The 23,942-nt window shown below is 39.0% G+C and overlaps 1 protein-coding gene across 3 annotated transcripts in view; it reads right to left on the bottom strand.

Moving 5' to 3' along the window:
• Positions 1-23,942, bottom strand: part of SNCAIP (synuclein alpha interacting protein) — an 88,136-nt gene that overhangs the window by 36,828 nt on the left and 27,366 nt on the right. For all 3 annotated transcript variants that reach the window (XM_014874376.2, XM_014874377.2, XM_088156050.1), the window contains exons 2-3: positions 14,994-15,096; positions 5,357-5,429 (exon numbers count right to left, since the gene is read on the bottom strand). In XM_014874376.2, the coding sequence (XP_014729862.1) occupies positions 5,357-5,429; positions 14,994-15,050 (130 nt within the window). In that variant the 5' untranslated portion in view covers positions 15,051-15,096. The remainder of the gene's footprint in view (positions 1-5,356; positions 5,430-14,993; positions 15,097-23,942) is intronic.

The raw sequence follows: 23,942 nt of genomic DNA, 5'->3' as shown, positions 1-23,942 counted from the left end.
ATTTGGTTTACTCTTGTACAGACAGATCTATGGATGTAAAAGGAAGGTAGCAAGCAAAGTTCTAATGAGAAATCAGAAGAGGTCATTCTGGCACAAAATGTGTGAAAAAGGAAGACAGAGAATGCAAAAATTAGGTAGGAAAATGTAATATGAAAGTTGGTTTTTTACTAAGTAAACTCTTCAGTATTCTACCAAGGAATGATGCAATCAGTACTGTATTGTTCCACACATATTTACCTGTGAGATATTTGGAGAACAGGTCTGTGAAATTGATACCTTTTAGCACTGCTTCCAAATAAAATTTTACTTTATTTTCTCATACAACAAAAAACTACCAAGAGCTTGAGATGGAAATTTTCTGTAACTTTATGTTCATTGATTTATTTCTTTTTCTCAATTAGGAAAGTCATATTTTGAATAATTTTTCAAATGGCAGTTTCTTTAGGAATGAATAAAGCAAAGCAGAAGGATAACTGCTGGACATCAAAAGTGAATTTGTTTTTACCAATCTGTGAATAAAGACCTAGAGTAGTATATTGCCTTCATTTGAAACTTTCATTTAATGACAAGCGAAAGCTGTCACAGATGACAGAATACACTTCAATAATGACATGGTTCAGTGAAGCTTGCTGAACACAGTTGTCTTGAACCATTCGTTCAAGTGTCCTTAGAAAATCTGCCCAGAAAGGATGCAACAAATTTCATGCTTAATAATGAAAGCATAAAGGACTGATTTATGTTTCAGTTCATCAATCTATATTAAACAATGCTGGAAACCAGCAGAAACTCTGGCTAACACTTCATTTCAGGAAAAATGTGCTAGCTAGGTCCGTTTCTAAACTACACTCTTTAATTTTCTATTTTTGAAGATAAAAAAAAATTACAGAATCACGGAATATATTCTGAGTTGGAAGGGATCCACATGGATCATTGAGTCCAGCTCTTAAGTGAATGGCTTGTACAGGGCTTAAACCCACAGTTTTAGAGTTAATTAGCACCTTGCTCTAAAGAACTGAGATAATGTCCACCTTAGTGGTTATTGTGCTACCTAAAAGATCATTATCTTGATGCATGACTGTAGAAAAAACAATTTCCCTTAATCACGCTTTACTGTGGATAAACCACAATTTTCACTGCAATTTTTTGCCAATACCATGCATCTTTCCCCTGGTAATCTGGGGGTACTGGCACATACACTTTGGCTCCAAGGATCTCTTACAATTTTCCTGAGTCAGAATTCCCTAAATCTAACAAGGACTCAGAGAAGTCATAAGGGACTTGGATGCAGAACTTGAAGGAATATGAATAACACTGCAGATGATAGAAAATTAGGAGGAGCTGGTTACTCCACCTGAAGACAGAGGCCCTACAGAGAGACCTCAACAAATTAGAGGCTTGGGCAGTCACCAACTGTACGAAGCTTAAGGAGGGAAAGTGATGCATTCTGCTCCTCGGATGGGGCAACCCTGGATGTACTGGAGAGCAGAGCCACGGAGAGGGACCTGGGGGTCCTGGTTGATGGCAAGTTGAAAATGAGCCCACAGTGCCCTGGCAGCCAGGAGGGCCAAGAGTGTCCTGGGGGGCATCAGGCACAGCATCACAGCCGGGCAAGGGAGGGGATTGTCCTGCTCTGCTCTGCTCTGGGACAGCCTCAGCTCCAGTGCTGGGGGCAGGTCTGGGTGCCACAACACAGAAAAGACATTGAGCTGTTGGAGAGTGTCCAAAGGAGGGCCATGAGGATGGGGAAGGGTTTGGAGGGGAAGCCAAAGGTGTGAGGAGTGGCTGAGGGCACTTGGTCTGTTCAGCCTGGAGAAGGGGCACCTGAGGGGAGCCCTCACTGCAGTTACAGCTTCCTTGGGAGGGGAAGAGGAGGGGCAGGCACTGATCCCTGCTCTGTGCTGACAGTGACAGGACCTGGGGGAATGGCCTGAAATTCCATCAGGGGAGGTTTAGGTTTGGTATCAGGAAAATGTTTTTCACCCAGAACTGAACAGGCTCCCAGGGAAGTGGTCACAGCACCAGCCTGACAGAGCTCCAGAGGTGTTTGGACAATGCTCTTGGGCACATGGTGTGAGTTTGGGGGTTATCCTGTGTAGGGCCAGGAGCTGGACTGTGACGATCCTTGTAGGTACCTTCCAACTCAGCTCATTCTGTGATTCTTTGATTGACTGCCATGCACATCTTGCAAAAGAGTGAGGCAGGAACAGGACTCTCCCAACCATACACACCACCAGCCAGTGCTGTCCAAAAAACGAAGGCAATAGTGGCATTTCAAGGAGGAAGAACTGCACATTGGGCAAACGTTTGTCAGACTTTCTAATATCTCCCTTTCCAAAAGAACAAGTAATTTGTGCAAAACTTACATGCAGTCAGAAACAGTTAAAAACCCCATAAACTCTGCTGAAGGAATTATGTGAAATGCTGGAGAAGACTCACCGACTTCTAAACATCAGTATATGCCTAGGATTAAAAGTGCTTGGAGTAATTTGAAAACAATGTAACCAAATACCTTCATATGATACTAACTTATTATTCAATGTTTACATGAAAGGGGGAAAGAAAATCGGAATGACAGGGCTACTCACCAAATTTATCTGCAAACAATAAATAGTAACACTTCCACATTATTAGCCATATAGTTAAGAAATGTAATTCCCTAATGAGGAACTGGTTTGGTTTACATCTGTCCTAACAATCCTGTTGGTGAAAATAGTTGTGTATTTGTATATATGTATGTATATGATTAATTTTTCAAGTGTGAAGTTGAATCTTACTTTCTTCATAATTTTGTCTTAACCGTCTTAGTGAATTAAGAATTTTCCTGAGACAAAGATGACAGATAATTGCTTTTTAGACTATGACATGTCTTATCTACGGTCAACATTTGCTTAACTTTTAGTTCTAAAAAAATAATTCTTGGATAGTTCTACTTTCATAGTCCTCTCAGTTTTAAAGGAGAAATGCAACCTCTAACTAAGCAGGAGGCAGTATGAGGTAGAAAGTTGGATCAGTTCTTTGTAAAACCTCTGAGTTTTTAAATTTGTAACTACTTGAATTAACAGTGGAATGCAGATATAAAATAGTATGAATGCTTTATGCTATAGTAGGAAAGATTTAAAGTATAATCTCTTTTCATAAAAATAGCACACATCAATACTTTGGCAACATTATTTCAACGATCTAATTTTTTAAATAATCTGTGTGATAGGGAAGGCAAAAGATTTTGTCAAAAGCAACTATGAAAATTTATCAAATTGGGCCTTATGCCATGTTGACGAATCCAGCTCTGCTGATATTTCAAGACTGGAGATACTGAAGTCTGTACAGACATGTAAAGTGACACACTCCTGTTCAACTCTACATTATTACTCAGTGATTAAACAGAGTAATACTAAAAAGATTTCAGTACCATCTCCTATTCACCAAAATAAGTGGTAAGTAGCAAGAAAACTCAGCTTTTAGGACTGTTTCCACCTTGCCAATACTACTATCAGTGCAAAAGAGCTCCGTTTTACTCAGGACTTTTAACCAATCTGCAGTTAACTTCCACTGGCAGACTCCCCAGAGTTACTACTGTCTTCCAGCAATCCCTGCATTTGCTTCTGTCAACCCCTTTTCAAGAGAATAGATAAGTACTGATGTAATTAAAATCATAATCAAAAAATGTCCATCTGTAGAGGCAACCATGGAACAAAAGAGATACACAGCAATTTGTCAGCATCCTACAATACAAAGGAAGAGCTCATAACCAGTATTTCATCCTTACTATTTTAAATGGAGAAAGAAGAATGGGAGGAGGAATATGAGAGAGAACGGTGGAAGCATGTGGGGATCAATGAGGGATTAAATGCTACGGAGAATGGCAGGGAAGAAGGAGGAGCAGGAGGAGGAGGAAGTGGGTGAAAAAGAGGAAAGGAGGAGAGAAGGAGGCAGGAGGAATGAGAGAAGACTGGGAGAAGAATACTGTGGAATGGTGTGGCAATAGGAAAACAAAGAGAGAAGGGAGAGTGGGATTAAGAATGGGAAAGAAGGGAAGGAGACAGGAAGAAAGAGAGGAGGAAATGGAACAAAGGGGGTTAGATAGCAGGATGCAAGGGATGAGGAAGGAGGGAAGAACCAGCAAGAAGGGAGGAAGAAGAGAGAACCAAAGGGATAGGGATGGGACGGGAAGGATGGAAGGGTGCTATAGGGTAGGATGGGAAGAAAGAGGGGAATATGGAGGGGAGGATGGAGGGGAGGATGGGGGGACACTATGGTAGGAGATAGGGCAATTTGAGAGCAGTGGATCAGGAGTCTTCACCTTTTACACTTCTTCCCTGCTCTTGTTTGTAACAAGTAATACTGTGTGTGCAATCACTGCTGTGCCCTGTGTGGGCAGTAATCTGCAAGCATTACAAGGAGAGCTTTGCTTCTCTTTATTGCCAAGGACAGTGGCACGTGGTGACCTGGCCTTTAATAACTCTGTTGGAAGAAGCAGCAATCAGAAAGTTTCCACTTAAGTGAAAGACGACAGAAATTTTTAAAAGTCTGAAAGGAAATACAGAAATAAAAGTTGCTGAAGTATAGCATGGTTCTTGTCCTTGTATCATCCCATGAATTCCAGATCTCCTGTTTCTGTTATAAAATTACTTGATGAAACAACATTAACAAAAGTTCAATTAAAGGATCAAAAAGCACAATAAACTTTTCATAGCTCAACAAAAATGCTTCTCTTACCAATTCATTTCTTCTCCATCAGGAAGAGAAAAATAAAAGAGGATTAATCTGATTTACAGAGTGAAAAACAACACTGAATGCAGTTTTTGTCAGGGGGCAGGGGGAAGGTCTCCAGCTGGTTCTCATCTATATGCCATGATTCTTCATTTAGTTTACACTATTAAACTAAAAAACTCGGCTTTAATCTTAACTACTACAGTATGCCTTAGAGCAGATTCTATCATGTAGCATCCTTGATACAGTTTCAGACTCTGGCAAAACATCATCCCTCAGACTGGTCGTGGCCATATGGGTAGTAAATGTATCCAACATTTTTTCATTGGCGCCTACATTATTACGTCTTGTCACCAATGGTTTCTCGGGTTTTCAAGTAAATTGTTGCACATACTGTGGTTTGGAGCTGCTGAGATGAAGCCCTACATTTATCTGTATACAGCCAAATCCTTTTTTGGAACTTTCTTTCTTTCTAATGAACTAACATCTGTTGAAAAAAAAGAAACTCATGTTTCCAGAACACTGTACATAAATGAGAAAAAACAAAACAACAGGACACTGCCAAGAAGCTATTGTTGCCAAATTGTACATGATTTCAAAAAAAAAAGCAGAGACTATAATGGGTGGACAGAAATGGGCATCATACCTGATCTGTCTTCATTTTGTGAATCACACCTTCTACATAATTCTGGGATGGTCTTGAGAGAAGTTACAGAATACTGCAAAAAAGGAGAAAAAATATATAGAGGTAATATTTAAAAAAGATAAAAAGTAAGATTTTCAAGGGGTTCAAGTGTCATGGACACTATCAAAATCTACAAACCAAGGCTGCAAAGCAGACGGCACCTGCTTTTGTTTCCCACCTTGAGACATACGAAACAGGCTTTCAAAACTAGAGTAAAGCACCTCCTCACCTCAGATTTCTCCTTCCTGCAGGTCACTATTATTCAAGGCACAAATATAATGCAATACAATGAAAGATACATTGGAGGTCAGACCACATTCAAGCTTCATCATAAACTTCAAGGGTCTCACTTTGTCCACCTGTGCACCTATTATGGTGTTGCACTTCAACAATTATCATGCTTAAAAATTAGAATTCAAGCTGTCACAAACTAGTCTGTAAAAGGAATGCAGAGTATCTGTGCTGTAGAGGTCTAGTTTCAGAGAGGGGTGTATGTACCCACACATATCAGACGACTGGCTCATTTCTCCAATCGGCCTTCATTAAAGCAAATTTGTATTATAATTTTCATATGACAAAACACATCTGATATGAATCAGCACGTTGTTCACTGCATTAACCATTCAAAAATGGAAAAAAACCCCAAACCCAGAGGTGCCATAGGCATTTTAACAAACAGAATTTTTTAGTTTATATACTTGTGGAACATCTTTGGAAAGACAGTGTTATAAAACCATACATTCTGATATGCAGTTGCTTTATAGCAAGTCTTCCTTAATTAAATGTTTAAATGTTACAGGAATCTCCACTTAAACAAATGAAAATCATTATGTCTGTGAAAGAAATACCAATTACGAAAAAGACCCTATTAAAACCAGTATTTTGGAAATTTAAATAGAAAAAAAGCATTTAGGATTAGCACAACTGAAATTTTTCTAAGAATACATAAACACCATATGTTTTCAAAGAAAGAGATATTTTTAGTTGGTGTGCTGTTGACCAATGAAGCAAAACAACTACATATAAAACCGTATGAACTTTCCACACAAAAAAGAAATGGTGATACATTGTCTTGGGTTTTGCTGACAGTTTGTCATTCAGTGTTTGACATGTTTCTAAAGCACAGCTGGCAATCTCCTTCAAAATAATCTAAATTCAAGCTCATGTGCCCAATTGTAGAGTAACATATTTTTCTGGTGCAAGCTTAAGACTTCTACTCAAATGACAGTAGTTACTTCATTAAGCCTAGAAAACTCCCAGGTCTTACTTTTTCCCTCGCCAACCTAATTCAGGAATGTATTGAGAAACCTAAACCACAAGAAGAAACCCTCGTAAGTATTCCCAGGATCAACACTGAACTTATTAATTAAAATGTGTAGCAGCACTCCAGAACTACCAGTGATTCCAGCCCCCATTAAACAAGGGGTTGTCTATAAGGCTGTGACTGCTTCAGAATGTGACAGCCTAAAGCAAGAAAGAACAGAGCAGAGACAGGGACTAAAGACAAATTAATACAAGTTAAACACAGACATGGACAAACACCATGTGCTGGGCTTCACTTTAGTTATTGTTTAATAAAGCCTGAGCTGTTAAGCTATACATCTTGCTATTTCAGCACAAAGACTTAGAATGCAATGTTGGACTGGTCTAGTAAGAATCTTAAAAGAATCCAAGGAGCATGTCTCCAAGGAATATGGTAGCTTCATAAGACCAGCTGTTGCAGTTTAAACTATTACACAGTTTGTAATTCAATTAGAAAGAGGCCTTTTGTGTTCTATTGCTATGTGTTTTGTCAGACAACTTCAAAAACAGAAAGCCATCTTTCTTTTTGTCTTTTTCCTGTTCTTGGAAAAACAGACTTTTTTCTGTTTCAACATTGTTCTAAAATGTATTCAGTTAGTAGTCTCACCACCAAAAATCGACTCAATGTTTATAAATTTGTTACACATTTTAATAATGGTTTGATTTCATCAACAGATTTCCTCCCACTTACCTCTGTCCTCAAAATTTCTGCAAATTTACATTTCTGCCTTTTGTATTTCGGGGTTAAAATGTAAAGAACTGACTTTTGGTCCAAGAAGCAACTAAAATTACTTTTTCAAGTGGACCTTTCCCAACCATAAAAACAATCCATTCCCAGCTCTTCCCACTAGAACTGATTTCTCACATATCTAGCTCCAGTTCTAATCACCAGTAATGTTTTCTAGCTTTTCTTCAACTACAAATTTCAAGGTTACACAGGACGTCAAAAGAAGTTGAGATTGCAACCCTCCCTTGGAACAGAATTTAAAACTCGATGCTTATTCAACAGCACTTAAAATGAATTACTTCCAACTCTTCATTCAATAATTTCAAATATTTTTTTGCATACAAAATTAAACACCACTTCTCACATTTCACCACTGGAGTAACCACTCCAATGCCAGGGCTGAGGGCCATGCCCAAGGACATAACTGACAATGTAAGAGCTCAGCACATCATGTTACTTTGTTAGTCAATGCTTACTGTGATCCCTGGTATTTAATTAAAGTCTGTTGTGGTTGATGGTGACATTCAGTAACAAACGACATTCTGTAAGACAACACATGTAATGGAATTTTTGATTACTATTTGAGGTCTGGGTTCCTTTTCTGCATTTAAGGCCTGCCTACGTCCAACCTGAAATTGTGAATTCTAATAAACCCCTAAAGAAATTTGTAACATGGAAGAGCAGTCTCAACAGCAAATGAGAGAAGAGGCAATAGCAAGTATTCCACACAAATGCAAGATATTCCCAGCTTTTTCCAACAGACATTGCTAATTCAGGGAAAAATGGGACTTCCCTTATAATACAATACATTTGCTCATTATGTAACATTGTGCAACAGAATCTGAATTAATGCCAATGTTACCCTTTTAAATTTCACATGGTTTTCAAATTTTAATGCAATGAATTTTAACAAAGTACATTAGGAAAAATATCTTTAATAGATATTAAAGATATCTGTTCTGCTCTGTGCCACTTGTCCACCACTTGCCGATGCACTTGTGTTCTGGAAGTATCAGAAAGAAGAAGCAACTCATCATGAGTAGTAGCAGACAATATTATACAAAATAGTAAAAAAACCAAGTAAATTAAGAAACAAAAGTTACTTTTCCACATTCTGTTGTATCCTAAATGGAGTCAAAGTACAAAGCTGTATGCATAGTGAGAATCTCAGAGCATGTTATCATAACCATGAAACCCGTAAAAGCACGAAGGACCACGTCCAACTGTTTGCAGTATTAGAACTCAAATCATTTACCACCACCAATGATCTTGACTGGATAAAGACACCAATGACTCTGTCCTGATCCTAAATGCAGTTCTTTGTTTTCATTTTGATACTGAAAACAAGCACCTTTCTCCATTACAGCTAATTTTTTTCCAAGTGTTTCCAAGTAAACAGTCTCATTTCCGTTTATTTGTGATAGTGGAAAACAAAACACTTTATTGCTATTAAAAGCCTATTAAATTAACTTTACAATGCATTTTCTTAATAATTTATTAACTGTGCAATGCCATCATATTTCCGAGACATTTATTTGGGAATAGCAAGTTATACTGAGAAAAAATAAAGGAACAATACTTGGCCTGATGTTGCAGGAAGGTTTTTCCCAATAGTAGTGTTCAATTTAAGCAGCTTCAAAACAAAAAAACAGAGAAGGAAAGAGATTAGACTGGTATGGTGCATGTGGGAAATATCACCTCCCCAAACTAAATGTTCTTACAGCTGTGATGAGCATCTTTGGAGCACTGGTTAGGTTATTTGTGCTATGTGCTGTCCACCTCATACATTTGATATGTTATTCTTCCCTTTAGCTTCAAAGGGGACCTATATAGACACCACTAACATTGTTAGGGGTACAAAGTGTCTGTCTGTAATTAACACTTCCTATGAAAAACTTAGTGGACATCTGCATTTTGCTTCATTCTGAAATGGGAGACAGGAAGAAAAGAGAGAGATGTAAGAGAGATGGATGGTAAATAAATCAATCTGCTGCAGCTAACGATTGTGCCTGCACAGTGATGTAGGACCTGCATGCTGAGCCCAGCAGGACTGGTGGCTGGGTAGGCAAAGTCTGGCTGTGTGTGAGTCTGAGGGGTGACCCAGCTCTTCCTGTGGCCAAGGAAGGCTGCAGCAGCCTCAGGAGGGGCCCTGTGTTGAATAAAAGCAGCTTGGGCGTACTCCTGACCATGCATAGTCTACGTCTTCCCTGCCAGGCGAGCATTCACAAGACTTTTTAAAGTTGTTCCAAAATACCTAGACATTGAACAACTGTTTACTTAGACCTGAACTCAATTACTGCACTTGCATTGCACAAACCTTTAAATTAGGTGCAGTCTTACACTGGCACCACTGAGCCTGGCTTTCATTCATACAGAGCCAAGGGGATGATCTGCGAAATGATCTATACACTCAATCTCTAACAATTTACAAGTATTTTAGCATGAAGAACTCTGATTTTGATGAGATTATCTTGTATTATTTCTGTAGACCAAAAAATAAAATGGTTTCAATTTTCTCAAATTGCCAGTGCAATGAAAGGAAACCTTCAGGTAACCATACCAACAGCATAAAACTTCAGAGCAGGAATAAATTTAGAGTCAAAATCAGGAGAAACAGGAAAAAAGTGAATGCATAAAACATACCTTTGATAATGTAGCTATCATTTAATGCAACCTAAAGGGTTTTTCCCCCCCTTCCTTTCTGTGAGCAGTTATTAATGAAGAAATAAATTAAAATATTCAGCTGGGTTGCTTAATGTCACTGCAGACAGAATATTAATTTTGTTTAATGCAAACAAAAACCTATTCTGTTGTCTGAACTACAGTCAAATATAATATACCATTTAGATCAGGAATGGAACCATCTTAGTTTATAAAATAAGCACCATATTTGCATTCCAGAGCACTGATGGAGTTGGTAGACGTAGCTGCTAAGGCACTCTCAATAATATTTTAACAGTCATAGCAGTCAGTCTCCAGTGACCGGACAAAAGTGAGTATCACATTCTCTTTGATCACAGATGAAAAGAAGAGCTTCAGGAACTCCTAGCAGGTCAGCCATGCCTCAGTGCCCAGTAAGTGCATGGAAGAGATCCTCCTGGAAGTTATACCAATACATATGGATGGCAGAGAGGTGATCAGAGATAGCCAGCATGGCTTCACAAAGGGAAAATTGTGCTAAGATAGTGGCCTCCTACAACTGAGCAAGAGAGATACAGATGTCCTCTGCCTCAGCTTCTGTAATGCCTTTGGCACACTGTATCCAAGTACAACCTCCTTGCCTCTCATTTGGAGATTTGGGTTTGATGGATAGATGGACAAGGAACTGGCCATGTCCAATGAGTTACAATCAATAGCTCAATCTCCAAGTGAAACTCAATGAGTGGTGTCCCTCAAGGAGGCCTACTGCAACAAATAGTATTTAATACCTTTGTCAAGGCCACAGATGATGGGATTGGGGGCACCCTTAGCAAGTTTTCACACAAGACCAAGCTGAGTGATTGATTTGCTGAATGGATGGAATGCCACCCAGAAGGACCTTGAGACAGGTTGTGGTGTGGGCCCATGTGAACATCATTAAGTTCAAGAAGTCAAGATCCTGTGTCCATGTGTCCCAGGTGTCAGAGCAATGCCCAGTATCCATATACAGAGTCAGATTTTGAGAGAAACCCTGCAGACTTGGCATACTGGTGGATGAACAATTTGACAAAAACTCTCATTGCTCACTTGTCATATCCTGGGCTGCACAAAAAGTCTGGCCAACAGAGTAAGGGAGGTGATCCCCCTGCAGAATTTATTCTTGGGAGAATCCACCTGAGTACTGCCTACAGCTCAGGGGTTGCTGGGACAAAAAAGACATAGACTTGATCAGTAGATCCAGAAGAAGATCATGAAAATAGCCAGGGGGCTGGACCACCTCTTCTGTGAAGTGAGGCTGAGAGAGCTTGGATTCTTCATCCTGGAGAACAGGAGGCTGCAGGGAGACTTTCTTATATTGTTCCAATATATAAAGGCTTGTAAGGCTTTAAGAAAAATACAGAAAGACTGTTTTCCAGGGCCTGTAGTGACAGGACAATAGGCAAATGAAAGAACATCAATTTAGATTGAATACAAGCACATTTTTTACAATGAACATAATGAGACACTGTAACAGGTTGCCCAGAGAAGTTGTGGATGCCCAGCACACATGATTGTATTTGGTTTATGTAGAAAACTAAGAGTGGAGGCTGCCTCCATGTAGGACCAGCTGCTGGCAAAGGCTGAGCCCATCAGAGATGTTGGTAGTGCCTCTGAGATAACAGATTTAAGAAAGGGTAAAAACCACTGCTTAAGAGCAGCTGGGAGAGAGGAACAATGAAATGTGAGACACCAAGGTCAGTGAAGAAGTAGGGGAAGGCAGTGTCCCAGGTGCTGCATCCCCTGCAGTCACAGGAGAAAACCATGGTAGAGCAGGTATCCAGCCTTCAGCCCATAGAAGCGCTCACACTGGAGCATGTGGATGTGCCCTGAAGAAACCTGCAGCCTGTGGAAAGACAATGCTGGAGCAGGCTCCTAGCAGAAACTAATCCTTGTGGAGAGGAGACCACATAGGAGCAGGTTTCCTGGCAGGAACTGTGACCCTGTGTGAGAGCTATGCTGAAGCAGTCTGTTCCTGAAGGATTGTATCTCATGGAAAGCACGCATGTTGGTGAAGTCCATGAAGAACTGTGGTCCTTGGGAAGGACTCTGGAGAAGTCCACAGAGGGACTCCATGCTGGTGCAGGCATGAAGAGGATGAGGAGGGAACAGAAGAGACACTGTGATAACCTCTCTTAGGTTACAATGTAAGATGTACCCAAAAGTATGTATTCTATCACCATCTTCATAAGCTGTTAAAACCAGGTAGGGCAGTGTTTATTATCTCCTTCATGACTCATTCTTGATAACTCCAGGGGGTACCTTCTGTCAATGGGCCATTGAGTCCCACTGCATGACTGATAAAATTACATCATCCCATTGTGAGATGTTCCATCCAGGGGGAGGAGCCAAATATTCTCACCTGGATATAATCTGAGGTTTTGGAATACAACAGGTAGCCTTATCCACTGAATTTACAGAGGACAAGAGCTCCATAACCACCACTGGATCTTCAGAGGAAGATGAAGCCCTTCTACTGCTTCAACACAACCCGATCTGTCACTCCAGGAGGACTGCAGCCACCATTAAATTGGATTGCTACCAACACCTGTACAGACAGGGTGTCAGGTTGTATTCTGACTCTGTTGGTGTTTCTGTATTACTGCATTTATTTTAATTTTCCCATTAAATTGTATTTCTGACTTGGGATCTCCCACTGGTTTGCTTTCAAACTAGTACTTAACCTGAATGCAAACCCCATCCTCCCCCATCCCCCTGTGCTTATTGAGGCAGCGAGGCAAACTACTCAGGAGTGAAGCTGGGACTGCAAAGAAGGAGGGGTGGGGAAAAGGTGCTTCTAGATTCGTCCTTGTTTGTCATCATCCTCTGTTGTTTGATTGGCAATAAATTAATTTTGGCAAGAGGAGTCTTTTTTTTCCTATGATGCTAATTGCCGAGTGGTGTCCTTCTCCTTAAAGCACAAGCTTTTTGATGGAGTAGGAGTGACAGAGTGGCTTGGTGGGCACCTGGTCAATGTCAATGTCAACCCATCACAAGGAGCCTTGGAGCAACCTGATCTAGTGGAAAGTAGCCCTACCTATCACAGGGAGATTGGAATCAACTGATCTTTGAAGATCCCTTCCAACCAAAACCATTCTAGGATTCCATGATATTGGAGAAATGTAGTTTCCTTTTCTCGTGTACAAATGTAACATTGAAAAAAAAACAAACAACAAACCAAAAAAACCCCAAAAAAAGTAAAATAAAATACATATATATTTTCTTTTAAAAAGAAGTTCCTGCCTTTCTCTCTATATTTTTGATTATTACACTTTGATCAGTAAGGCTCTGGACTACAAATCGTGGCTTTCTAAATGAGGTACATTTTTAAGTGCATCATTTTAACAGCCTTCTTGCTGCCATTATTATTAGTCACTTTTCTGCACTGGATTAGAACCAGAAGGCTAACATGAATAATATAATTTACTAATACAGATGCTATGCAGCTGCTTTTACCAGAGCAGGCTAAGGAGAAAATATGAAGGTCAGGTATTTCTAAACTGTGCATGATGAGATGTGAGCAGAGAACTAGAGTAACCATGAATTCTCTCTAGGTTCTGGCAATAAATCCTTTGTCCTCTTACCTGCTAAAGTAGGGAGTAAAACTGCTACCTTAATCATTTGTGATGACTTTTTATTTAATGTTCAGCATCCTCTGAAAGAACAGCCTGTTAAAGCAGGCAGCCTGAGCTGTTCAGCAGAGAAGTGAGTAACCTAACCCACCAGTACGCAGCAACAGCCACAATGGGAGGGACATGGAAAGGTTACATCTATTATGTTTTACAGTTTTATTAAACTGAGTATAGAAACAGATACCAGGACATAATCTGGCATAAAACAGTAATATAAAGAAAGTTGCCCATAATAAGGTATTCACTCAAGATTGCCTCATTGTCTTGTAATATTTCGGGCATTTGCTATATTCTGCTTTAATAAAAATTCAACAATACAACAGGTAGAAAAAAAAAATCTCTTTAAAAGGAATTTGCCAGTGAAAAAAGCATCTGGAATGTTTTAAAATGAATCAAGAGTCCCAAATGCTAACGGGAAAACCAGGCCCTTTGTAAAAAAAACACCAGAAAAACACCTATAAAACTATGAAACATGTGGAAGGAGATGGTGGCATACTTTAATCTGAAAACTGAATTAATAAATTCACTTATAGGAGATTTAATTTACGTATTCAAGTCTATTTTTTATCAAACATTGAACATATCAACAACTCTATTGCACGAAAAGCAGGAACACTGGCAGTAGAAGTAGTATTATGAGTAATAGAGAAATACACAGTACCAGTGCCTCCTATAAAAACACTAAAAACGTAGAAAGTAACACAATAACACAGCATTTTTGCTTGCAATTAGGGCTGTTTTATTTGTGACACTAAGGATAACTGCTGCCTATGAATCCCTTGAAGTCTATCTCTTTCTGTACACTATCATATCACACCTATTGATAAAATTGAGGTGTACTAGGAAATGGCTACTGGTGAAAATGGCAAAGGTGAGAGAAATGTTTTTTACAACTGAAATGCATTAGATTAAAAAAAGTAAACTTAAAATTTTTGTGTCTAAGGCTAGCACTACAGCACAAATAGCTCATTCAGGACAGTACAGGAGAGAAGCAACCCAGAAATGAAACTAATTTATTTTGTCTACAAGTAATTTTTACTATCTGAAGGAATCAAATTTTCATTTCAAGCTTTTTAGAGAGATTTCCTTTACATAATATCCGATTTTTATTCTAGATTCAACCTATATAAACATTCACATATGAAGTAAAAAGAAGTGTGGCTTCTAACAACAGTGTTGCTTTTTACATCAGGACTGAGATATCTAAGGTTGTCTCAACTTGAACAATTTATTTAATAAATAAAATAAGAGTTGTACTTACCGATATATCATCGCTAAAATCTATTTCGTCCAAATCAAGGTATTCAGGGGCTTCCATTATTCTCTTATGAACATTCTGGGTGAGTCAGCACATTAATAAAGACCTAATTAAGAAAAGAGAAATGTGTTTAGAGACCCAAAATCACATAGAAGAGTTTTCATATAGTTGCTGCATTACTGAAACATTTAACTTGAAGAATAAAGTGTTTCATAACTTAATCTTAGAAGATAAATACAATTTGCCACCTCTACTCTGCATATTGTGAAGCAGACGTTTCAAATCTTTGGGAGAGCAGCTAAGTGCTCCTTGAAGTAGAGGTAGAAAATGGTTCAGCATCACTCAGATGCTCAGGAAGTTCAATACAGGTACAAAGACCTAAGCTGTTGAACACCCTCATGACCTTGCAAGGACCACTGTGTTGATGATGTGCCTTCTCATAAGGATGAGACATTTACTCACAGCAACTCCTGTCACCATTGTTTTCCTCTGCCCAAGATGGCAGGAAAGAACTGAGAATCCTGCTGTGCACAGACAATCACACCTTATCTCTGCATATTAGCAGACTAACACACAATGCAGCCCTTGCTTTACAGATTAATGGTTTACCATCCCTCAGGCTCTAAGTGCACATTCCCCAGAACAGCAACGAATTCAATACCAGAATTATATCACATGCACTAATTATCAGGAGCATTAACCATTTTCTTACAACAAGAGGAAAAGAAGAGCAAATTCTCTTGCAAAGCAAGAAATATGGCTGGAAAAGTCAATATTAGATCTCAATAAATTGAAGCTTCAACAATCAGAAGATCAAAGATAATAAACCCCTCCTTGTCAATCCTAACTACAATGAAGGTGTGCCATCACTACAGACAAGTGCAACAGAAATAAAAGGAAGAAGGGAAGGTATTTTAAAGGAAGCTGAAAAACAAAAACACAACGTATTTTTAAATAATGTGAGTCACTAGATAAGGATTAAGTGTTATTATAGAAGAAAATTAAATCCTCCAGTACTTGTACATAGCAAAGGAAACACCTTAAGGAAAAATGACACAAACTCAATTTATTCATATAACAACTACCAAGAAATATATTTATGAATAATGAAATCAGCTGTGTAAGCCTAAATAAAATCATCACTTGAAACCTTCACATGCATTTAAAAATGTCCTAGGATACGGGGTCTGAAAACAACGCTTTTCTGTAAGTGTCAGACGAAATAAATCCTCCGTCATTAATCTCCCTAATAATACACTATCCAAGCACAAAGGTGACCTTAATACACCTGTTCTTGCTATTAGAGAGAACTATTATTAGAGCTATAAAAGAGAATTAGTAGGCAAAACTCCAGTATTATGCTGAAATAGAATGGAAAAGCTAATTTTTGTTTCTCACCAAGTTACTGAAACACAAGCATCATTTTCTCATTAAATGAATGTTCCAGTTTTGGCTGGGGTGGAGTTAGTTTTCTTTACAGTAGATAGTATGGGGCTAGGATTGGGATTTGCGCTGGAACAGAGTTGATAATTCAGGGATGCTTTCATTACTGCTGAGCAGGGCTTACACAGAGACAAAGACTTTTCTGCTCCTTACCCCTCCCCATCTGTGAGCAGGTTAGGGGTGCAAAAGGAGTTGGGATGGCCAGGACAGATGATCCCAACTAACTCAGTGAGATATTCCACAGCAGATGACATAATGATCTGCACAGAAAGCTGGAGGAAAGGAAAGGGAGGATGTTTGAAGTGATGGGAGTTTGTGTCGTCCCAGGTCAGGGTTATGCATGATAGGGCCCTGCACTCCTGGAGATTGCCAAACACTTGCCTGCTCACGTGAAATGGTGAATTAATTCCTTGTTTTGCTTTGCTTGCATGCACAGCTTTTGCATTCCCTACTAAACTGTCCTGATCTCAACCCAAGGGATTTCTCACTTCTACTCTCCAAGCAATTGTGTGGTAACACCGTGGAAGACAGCAGCATGTAAGAACAACCTCAGCTACCTACAATTTTCTCTCATTGTTAGTGTTACACTTGACTGAAGCAGTGGGAAAAGAGAAGGCTACAGAAAGGTAAAAACAGAAGTTTATTGTGAATTCATCAGAAGATTTTAATTTTGCACATTCCCAAATGCTAAGTTTATTCTCAGCAGGACCACTAAAATCAGACAAGCCTGACAATGAAAGGAAATAGCTATTGTGGAAAGGCAAGACACATTCAAGTCTAGAAATTTCTGCATTGTAGATTTTCCTTAAGATAAACATAAAATGGCAGTCTATTTTCTAAAGATTTATGTATTCGGTAGGCATTACAGCTTAATTGTGGCGAAGTGCACTGGTAATGTATTGCAGTGATTGGCAAGGCAAGGTTTTGGTAGAGGGAGAGTTACAAGGTTGGCTTCTGAGAGAAGATGCTAGAAATTTCTGCTGTGTCTGATGGAGCCAGTTCCATAGAGAGCACTCTGATCAGAGCTGAGCCCCTCAGTGATGGTGGTGGCACACCTGGGATAACAAATTTAGGAAAGGGAAAATGTTACTGCGCAACAGCAGCCAGGACAGAGGAGTGAGAACACGAGAGCAACACTCGTGCAGACACCAAGGTCAGTGAAGAAGTGGGACAAGGTGGCCCAGGTGCCAGAGCTGGAACCCCCCTGCAGCCCATGGTGAAGGCCATGTTAGGGCAGCTGTGCCCCTGCAGCCTTTGGAGGAGCCTGTGGAGGAGCTCAAGTCAGCGCAGCTGGAAGCCCAGAGGAGGCTGTGATCCCATGGAAAGTCCATGCTGTCCAAAGAGCAGGGTCTTTGCAGGACTGTGAGCATGTGGAGAATGGAGACCATGCACAAACAGTTTTGCAGGCAGGACTTGTGACCTCCCTCCAGAGAAGCAGAGACTAGCTGTCAGTCAATCACTGTGACTACTGACACCAGCTCAAACCAAATTATTATCAGTTTCTGAAATAAGACAAAGGCTGAATGCCAAATGTATTTGACAAATTCTGACTGTATATGCCGGCTACCAGAGGGTGGTTGGGCACTAGAACAGGTTTCCCAGGGAAGTGGTCACAGCACCAAGCCTGAGAGAGATCAAGGTTTATTTGGACAATGTGCTCAGATACATGGTGTGACTCTTAAGAGCTTTCTGTGTAGAAAGCTGGATTCTATGATACCTGTGGTCCCCTTCCAACTCAATATTTTTGTATGATTGTATGATTCTGTATGTACTGTCCTACACAAATTAAAGGACTGTGTTACCACATAAGATGATAAATGGATGAAGTAGGAATGAGCATTAAAATATAAGTTTAAAGGTTAAAAACATATATGAAACATATAACATAGAAATAGCCTGACAACAAACCAAAGCTTCAATGAGTTTCAGTTTTTCACTGAAATTAAATGGATGAAAAGCTGCCCACGCACTATATTTAAAAGTCAGCAGAAGAGATAAATAAAACTACTTTAAACATGTCATATAAAGAAGAATCAAGAAGTGACCTAGAGATTTTATTTTCAACTAAAAACTGAATTTATTCAGTTAAAATTAAATTATATTTTTAAAATAAAACTTTGAAATAATTTTTAAAAGTAAAATTAAATTAGTCACTTAAGAAATAATTCCGTTCATACAAACTCCCGTAAAAAAACTCCACAACTTTAGTAAAATAACTGTAATTCCTGGTTACCACGTATCTCAAGATTTAGAACAGAAAGATCTCAACCACTCAAACTTATTTTTTCACTCCAAATTGGAAGAAGCCATTAAAGCAAAAGAAATTTGCTCTACCCATGCACAGCTGACAAAAGGACTTCATTCCACTTAGTGATGTACAAAATCCACCAAGTCAGTCCACAGTCCTGCATCATTACTTTCCCAAATGTTATCTTCTGTCTTTTCAAAACCTAAAGACTATGAAACACACAAAGGCTGAGGAGGAAGTCAATACCCAAAACAAAGACATTTTCTCTATGGAAAGCTTTCTGAAAATAGTGTTCAGTTATATAAAAAGAAAGGGCAAGAGATTAATGTATTCGCTTCACTACAAGATTTTAATTTCTTTTCTTAACAAAGTAAAATTGAACAATTCAATTATTATAACCAAATAAGATTTCCCATTACTATACTTGGAGTTTTACGCAAAAGGTGTACGTTTTGGATACAATTTAACACAGCAGAACTCCACCATGCATAATCCAAACCATATGGTAAGGATGGTACTCAGAGCTGTGACTATTTTGAGAGCTTTGTGATTTTTTTACTGAATCCAGTACACCACCAGAAGCAGAAACTATCTGAATAGGATTCACAGGAGGATCATAAGCACAACTGGTCAAATTCAAGGTAGAAATAATTGCAACCAAAATTGCAACTGCCAGCAGCGGCTGACATGAGATGAATAATGTGTTTCCAGAACCAACATCAAAGCAACATAGATGACTCTCTCTAGCTTGTCAGCAGAAATGCCTGACATTTAACCTATAAATGTTCCTAACAGTATTTTGGAAGCTAGTAATTTAATATTCCACAAAATTTTAACCCCAAAAAGAGCATTTCCTGGCTGGCAATTTGACTTGCAGAGTGACATATGCACACATATGTATGTTTTATACAGGTTAAAGAAATCTGGTCAGCTCTCAGAATTCACAACTAGAAGAAGAAAACTACATAAACATCACGCATAGGTATTCAGGGAAAAAAGTGGCTTTTTACAATTTTGTGAATCAGTTCACCAGGAGAAATCCAGCTAAAAATTACTACACAGAAATGGGGTAATACTAGGATTATTCGTATTAATAACATATTGCATATGTTGCATTGCAACAAATAGTAGTATTTGCAACCAAACTCATCCTTGTCCTCTTCAAATACACAGCCATTGTTTTTACAAAACAGATTTCCTCTGTTGTTTTCTTTCTCAGCTAAAACTAGACACCTGAGCTCAAATCCTGTTGCTAACATTCAATAGAATCAGATGAGTTAGGGAAAAAAGGGACAAAAAGAGCCATTTCCAGAATAATACTAATATTTCTAATAATAGTAGCAATGATGTATTAGATGCAGGGAGCAAATCCATCAACTTCTGCAAACACTAAAAACCCACTCTCTGGACTGATGGCACATATTACCAACAGATGTAAGGCTTACAATTGTTCACAGATTTAGTTTCTAAGGTAGATCAAGCTTTGGATTTTTCTCTCCATACAGTCTCAAACAAACAGGCACACCATCAGCAATCCCTAGGGGCCAGTGTGCCTTTTGAGGATGAAGTAGACTCGATGCAGGAATTGCAGAAATGCTTTAAAAGTCAGATCAGCTCTATCACATAACCCCTACTAGCGCCCATAGGCAAGAACAAGGCCCTACAGGTGAGCATGTCCTGTCAGGCAATTAACTGAGTGAATGAGGAGACTGATATAGGAGGCAGGATATGTGCAAACACCAGGTTCAGGTTCTTGTTCTGACTGCTCAATGCAAAAGTGTGGAACAAAACAGTGTAACAGATTTGTAGTGATGCCTTTGCCACAAGGCTGTAGTGAATTCAGTAGCTTCAAAAGCAAACTGATCCAGTATTTCAGACAAAAACAGTCTCAGTGTAGCATGTGAAAGGCTAAATCCAAGAGGGAGCACAGGGAAAATGTCCTTTATTGAGCCAAAATAAAACAAGTAATTGAAAATGCACAATTTTAATTATTTACGGATACATAAAACACAAGAACAAATAACAATAAAAGATCTGCTGTCAATTAAATCTTTATTTCAGTTGTAACTCAAAGAAATCCTGCTAAATGCCACATGGGATTTTATTTTCCACATGTCAGAACTACTTTAACAAAATATTTGGGGATTTACTTAAAGTTTCAATCAAATATAAAGTGAATCAGTAAAAAACTTCTAAGTTTTCTTTTGCACAGTTAATATTAAAGATTTAGGCTTTAAATGCCCGAATGCCATGACAGTTGCTTTTTAATTAGGGGATTAGGTTACGTTTTTCAATTATAGGTCTAAGATAACAAAATAAACATATGGTCCTTTCCTAAGCAACAGGAGCTATAGTAGCTCAAGATGAACAAGATCTGTGGGCAGAAATGAAAGACTTTACATCTTTAATTTAGGCACACAGTATGTGTTTCAACTAATGCTTGAAATCTGGTAAGCATCTTTTTTTCTTCTACTCCCTACCATTAAGAAATACCAAGATCATAACCCCAAATTTCTTCACTTTCAAACAAACAGAACAGTGTAACATTACATTATGTTAGATCTATTCAGCATGCAATGAAAAGCCCAGCAAGCAGTTAAAATCTGCTATTGAGGAAGGGATGTCAGAGTTGGAAATTCCTAAAACTGAATTCAGTTCCTCCATTCGTATATTCTACTGTAACACCTAAGTTCTACCAAAAAACAATTTGGCCTTCCACCTCTATTTAATGTGCAGAAAGCAGTAGAGTATGTCCACGAGCACTGCCGAAACTTGGGGATGTGAGAACTGGACTGCTGAATGAAGGCAAGAAATCTCAGCTGCTGGGTCCCAGCAGAGCTACTGTGGGCTAAGACTACCACCTCTCGAGCTATCCCATCACTTCTTATGCTCCCTGGTACCTGGCTGTGTGTTGTCTCCTATAAAAGACTACATGTTCTTTAAGACAGGGATTGTGTGGTCATCCACAGCTGTCTAACTTCTCCTACAGCTGTGTCCTTGTCTATTAACAGAGCTTCACGGTGCAAGAGTAATCCAATTAAATATAAACATAATGCAAACACACTAGAGTGGGCCCTGGAAGAGGACATACTGTCAGCTTTGTAGAAGATCCCAAAACAATATCTTTGTTTACTATATATAAGATGGTGCCTTTGCAGGTGATAAATGCAGAAGTCAAGGAGAAAGCATCAAAGACATAGACAGCATCAAAGACATGGGAAGCATACAGCTTCATTAGAATAGAAGAGAATAGCTGAGTTGGAAGGGATGGACCTACCATGATCATCTACGTATGAGTAACTGTTTAAATTTAACACCATACGTATATTCACTATTAGAAGACCCCAGCTTCTAACTCGTATTTCTATTATCTTCATCATCTCTAAAGGGGAGATTACTTGGATATAATCAATAAATTTTTAAGCAACATGATTTCAGGTACATAAAGAGTGACAATGAAGCTCAAATGGAGGTTGATTTCCTTTGCAAACATACTACTTTAACTTTGTGCACTTAAATAAGATGGCAACACAATACATGGACAGACTGTGTTGGTATTTTTAAGTCATATAAGCGTTTGTGATAATATAATGTACTCTGAGCTGCACTGTGCAACCAAATTTTGTTACCCTCTAGATCTCCCAAAGTATTTTTTCTAATTATGCAATGTAGCATTTTTTCTAAAATTTGTCATTGAAATTACCTATCAAGACAGTTCTTAAACATAAAAATATAAAGGGAAAGGCTCAATAGGAGTGGTAGGAGATATTAAAGAGTTAAGATGAATTTTACATAACAATTTATTGGAGGAAAAAAAAAGAATTTACAGTGAAGCTGAAAAACGATGTGATTTATTTTAGTGAAGGAATGTATTCTGCAACCAGGATTACCTAATCCCTTATCGCATTTATTCAGGAATACTCCTGAGTTTAAAAGTTCACAACAGCAATTCATAATAATATGATATTTCTAAGGCAAGTAAAAATAAAAGCACTGTTTTTAATCACTACTCAAGTACTATCAGTGCACAAGCTAAACTGATAGGACAGGAAGACAGAACTCAGCAAAGAGCAATTTTCCAAGACCAAAAGATGCTGTTTGTAAAATTTTACACCAGAAAAACTGCATTCCAGACATACGGAAATAAACCACCGACAGCCCTGAATAGTCCCAAATACTGAGCCCAGTTCTGTTCCTAATGAAGCCAATGTAGATAGAGGACTGGTTTAAGATAAGAACGAATGTCTTTATTCCTGGCTAAACCAATTCTCCTGGTTGTATACGCAGACCTTGAGAACACTGGTGCATAGAAAGGGAGGCACTGTCCCGCTCTGCTCTGCACTGGGGCGACCTCACCTTGAAACCAGTGTACAGTTTTGGACACCACAGTGTAAGAAGGATCGAAAGCTATCAGAAAGTGTCCAAAGGAGAGGTATGAAGATGGTGAAGGGCCTTGAGAGCAAGCCATAGGAGGTGTGGCTGAGGTTGCCTGGTCTGTTCACCCTGGAGAGGGGAGACCGAGGAAAGATCTCACTGCAGTTCTGCAGTGGAGGGGCAGGCACTGATCTCTCCTCTGCTGTAACGGTGACAGGATTCAGGAGAATGGCATGAAACTGTCAGGGAAGGTTCAGGTTAGATATCAGGAAAATGTTCTTCATCTAGAGAGTGTTTGGGCACCGGAATAGGCTCCCCAGGGAAGCTGTCACAGCACCAAGCCTGAGAAAGTTCAAGAGGTGTTTGGACAATGCTTTCAGATACGTGTTGTGATTCCTGGGGCTGTCCTGTGCAGGGCCTGGAGCTGGAGTTTGATGATTCTTGTGCTTATCTACTGACTTGGGATTTTCTACACTTCTATGATTCTATTATTCAGTCCCATGGAGTCTTAAGAGAGATGTGCAATGCACGCAATTTCTGCAGCCCAGAAAGCCAAACCAAAAGCAGCAGGACTACCAGGTCCAGAAAAAGTATTCTGCTCCTCTACTCTGGTCTCATGAGATTTCAGTTCAGCTAGTGTGATGAGTTCTGGGTCCTCAGCACAGGAAAGGACCTGCTGGAGTGGGTCTACAGGAGGGCCATGAAAATAACTAGAGGGAGGGAATAACTTTCTTACAAGGAGACCTTACTGCAGCTTTTCAGTACTTCAGAGGGGGCTTACAAGAAAGATGGGGATGGGAAAACTTTTAGTAGGGACTGTAGTGATAGAACAAATCATAATAGTTAGTTAGTTTAAACTAGACATTTAAAAAAAATAATTTTTTTTG

The sequence above is a fragment of the Sturnus vulgaris genome, chromosome Z (genome assembly GCF_052056855.1).
Source record: "Sturnus vulgaris isolate bStuVul1 chromosome Z, bStuVul1.hap1, whole genome shotgun sequence".
Lineage (NCBI taxonomy): Eukaryota > Metazoa > Chordata > Aves > Passeriformes > Sturnidae > Sturnus > Sturnus vulgaris.
The sequence above is the reverse complement of the archived record's forward strand: the minus strand, read 5'-3'. Positions and strand labels throughout refer to the sequence as shown.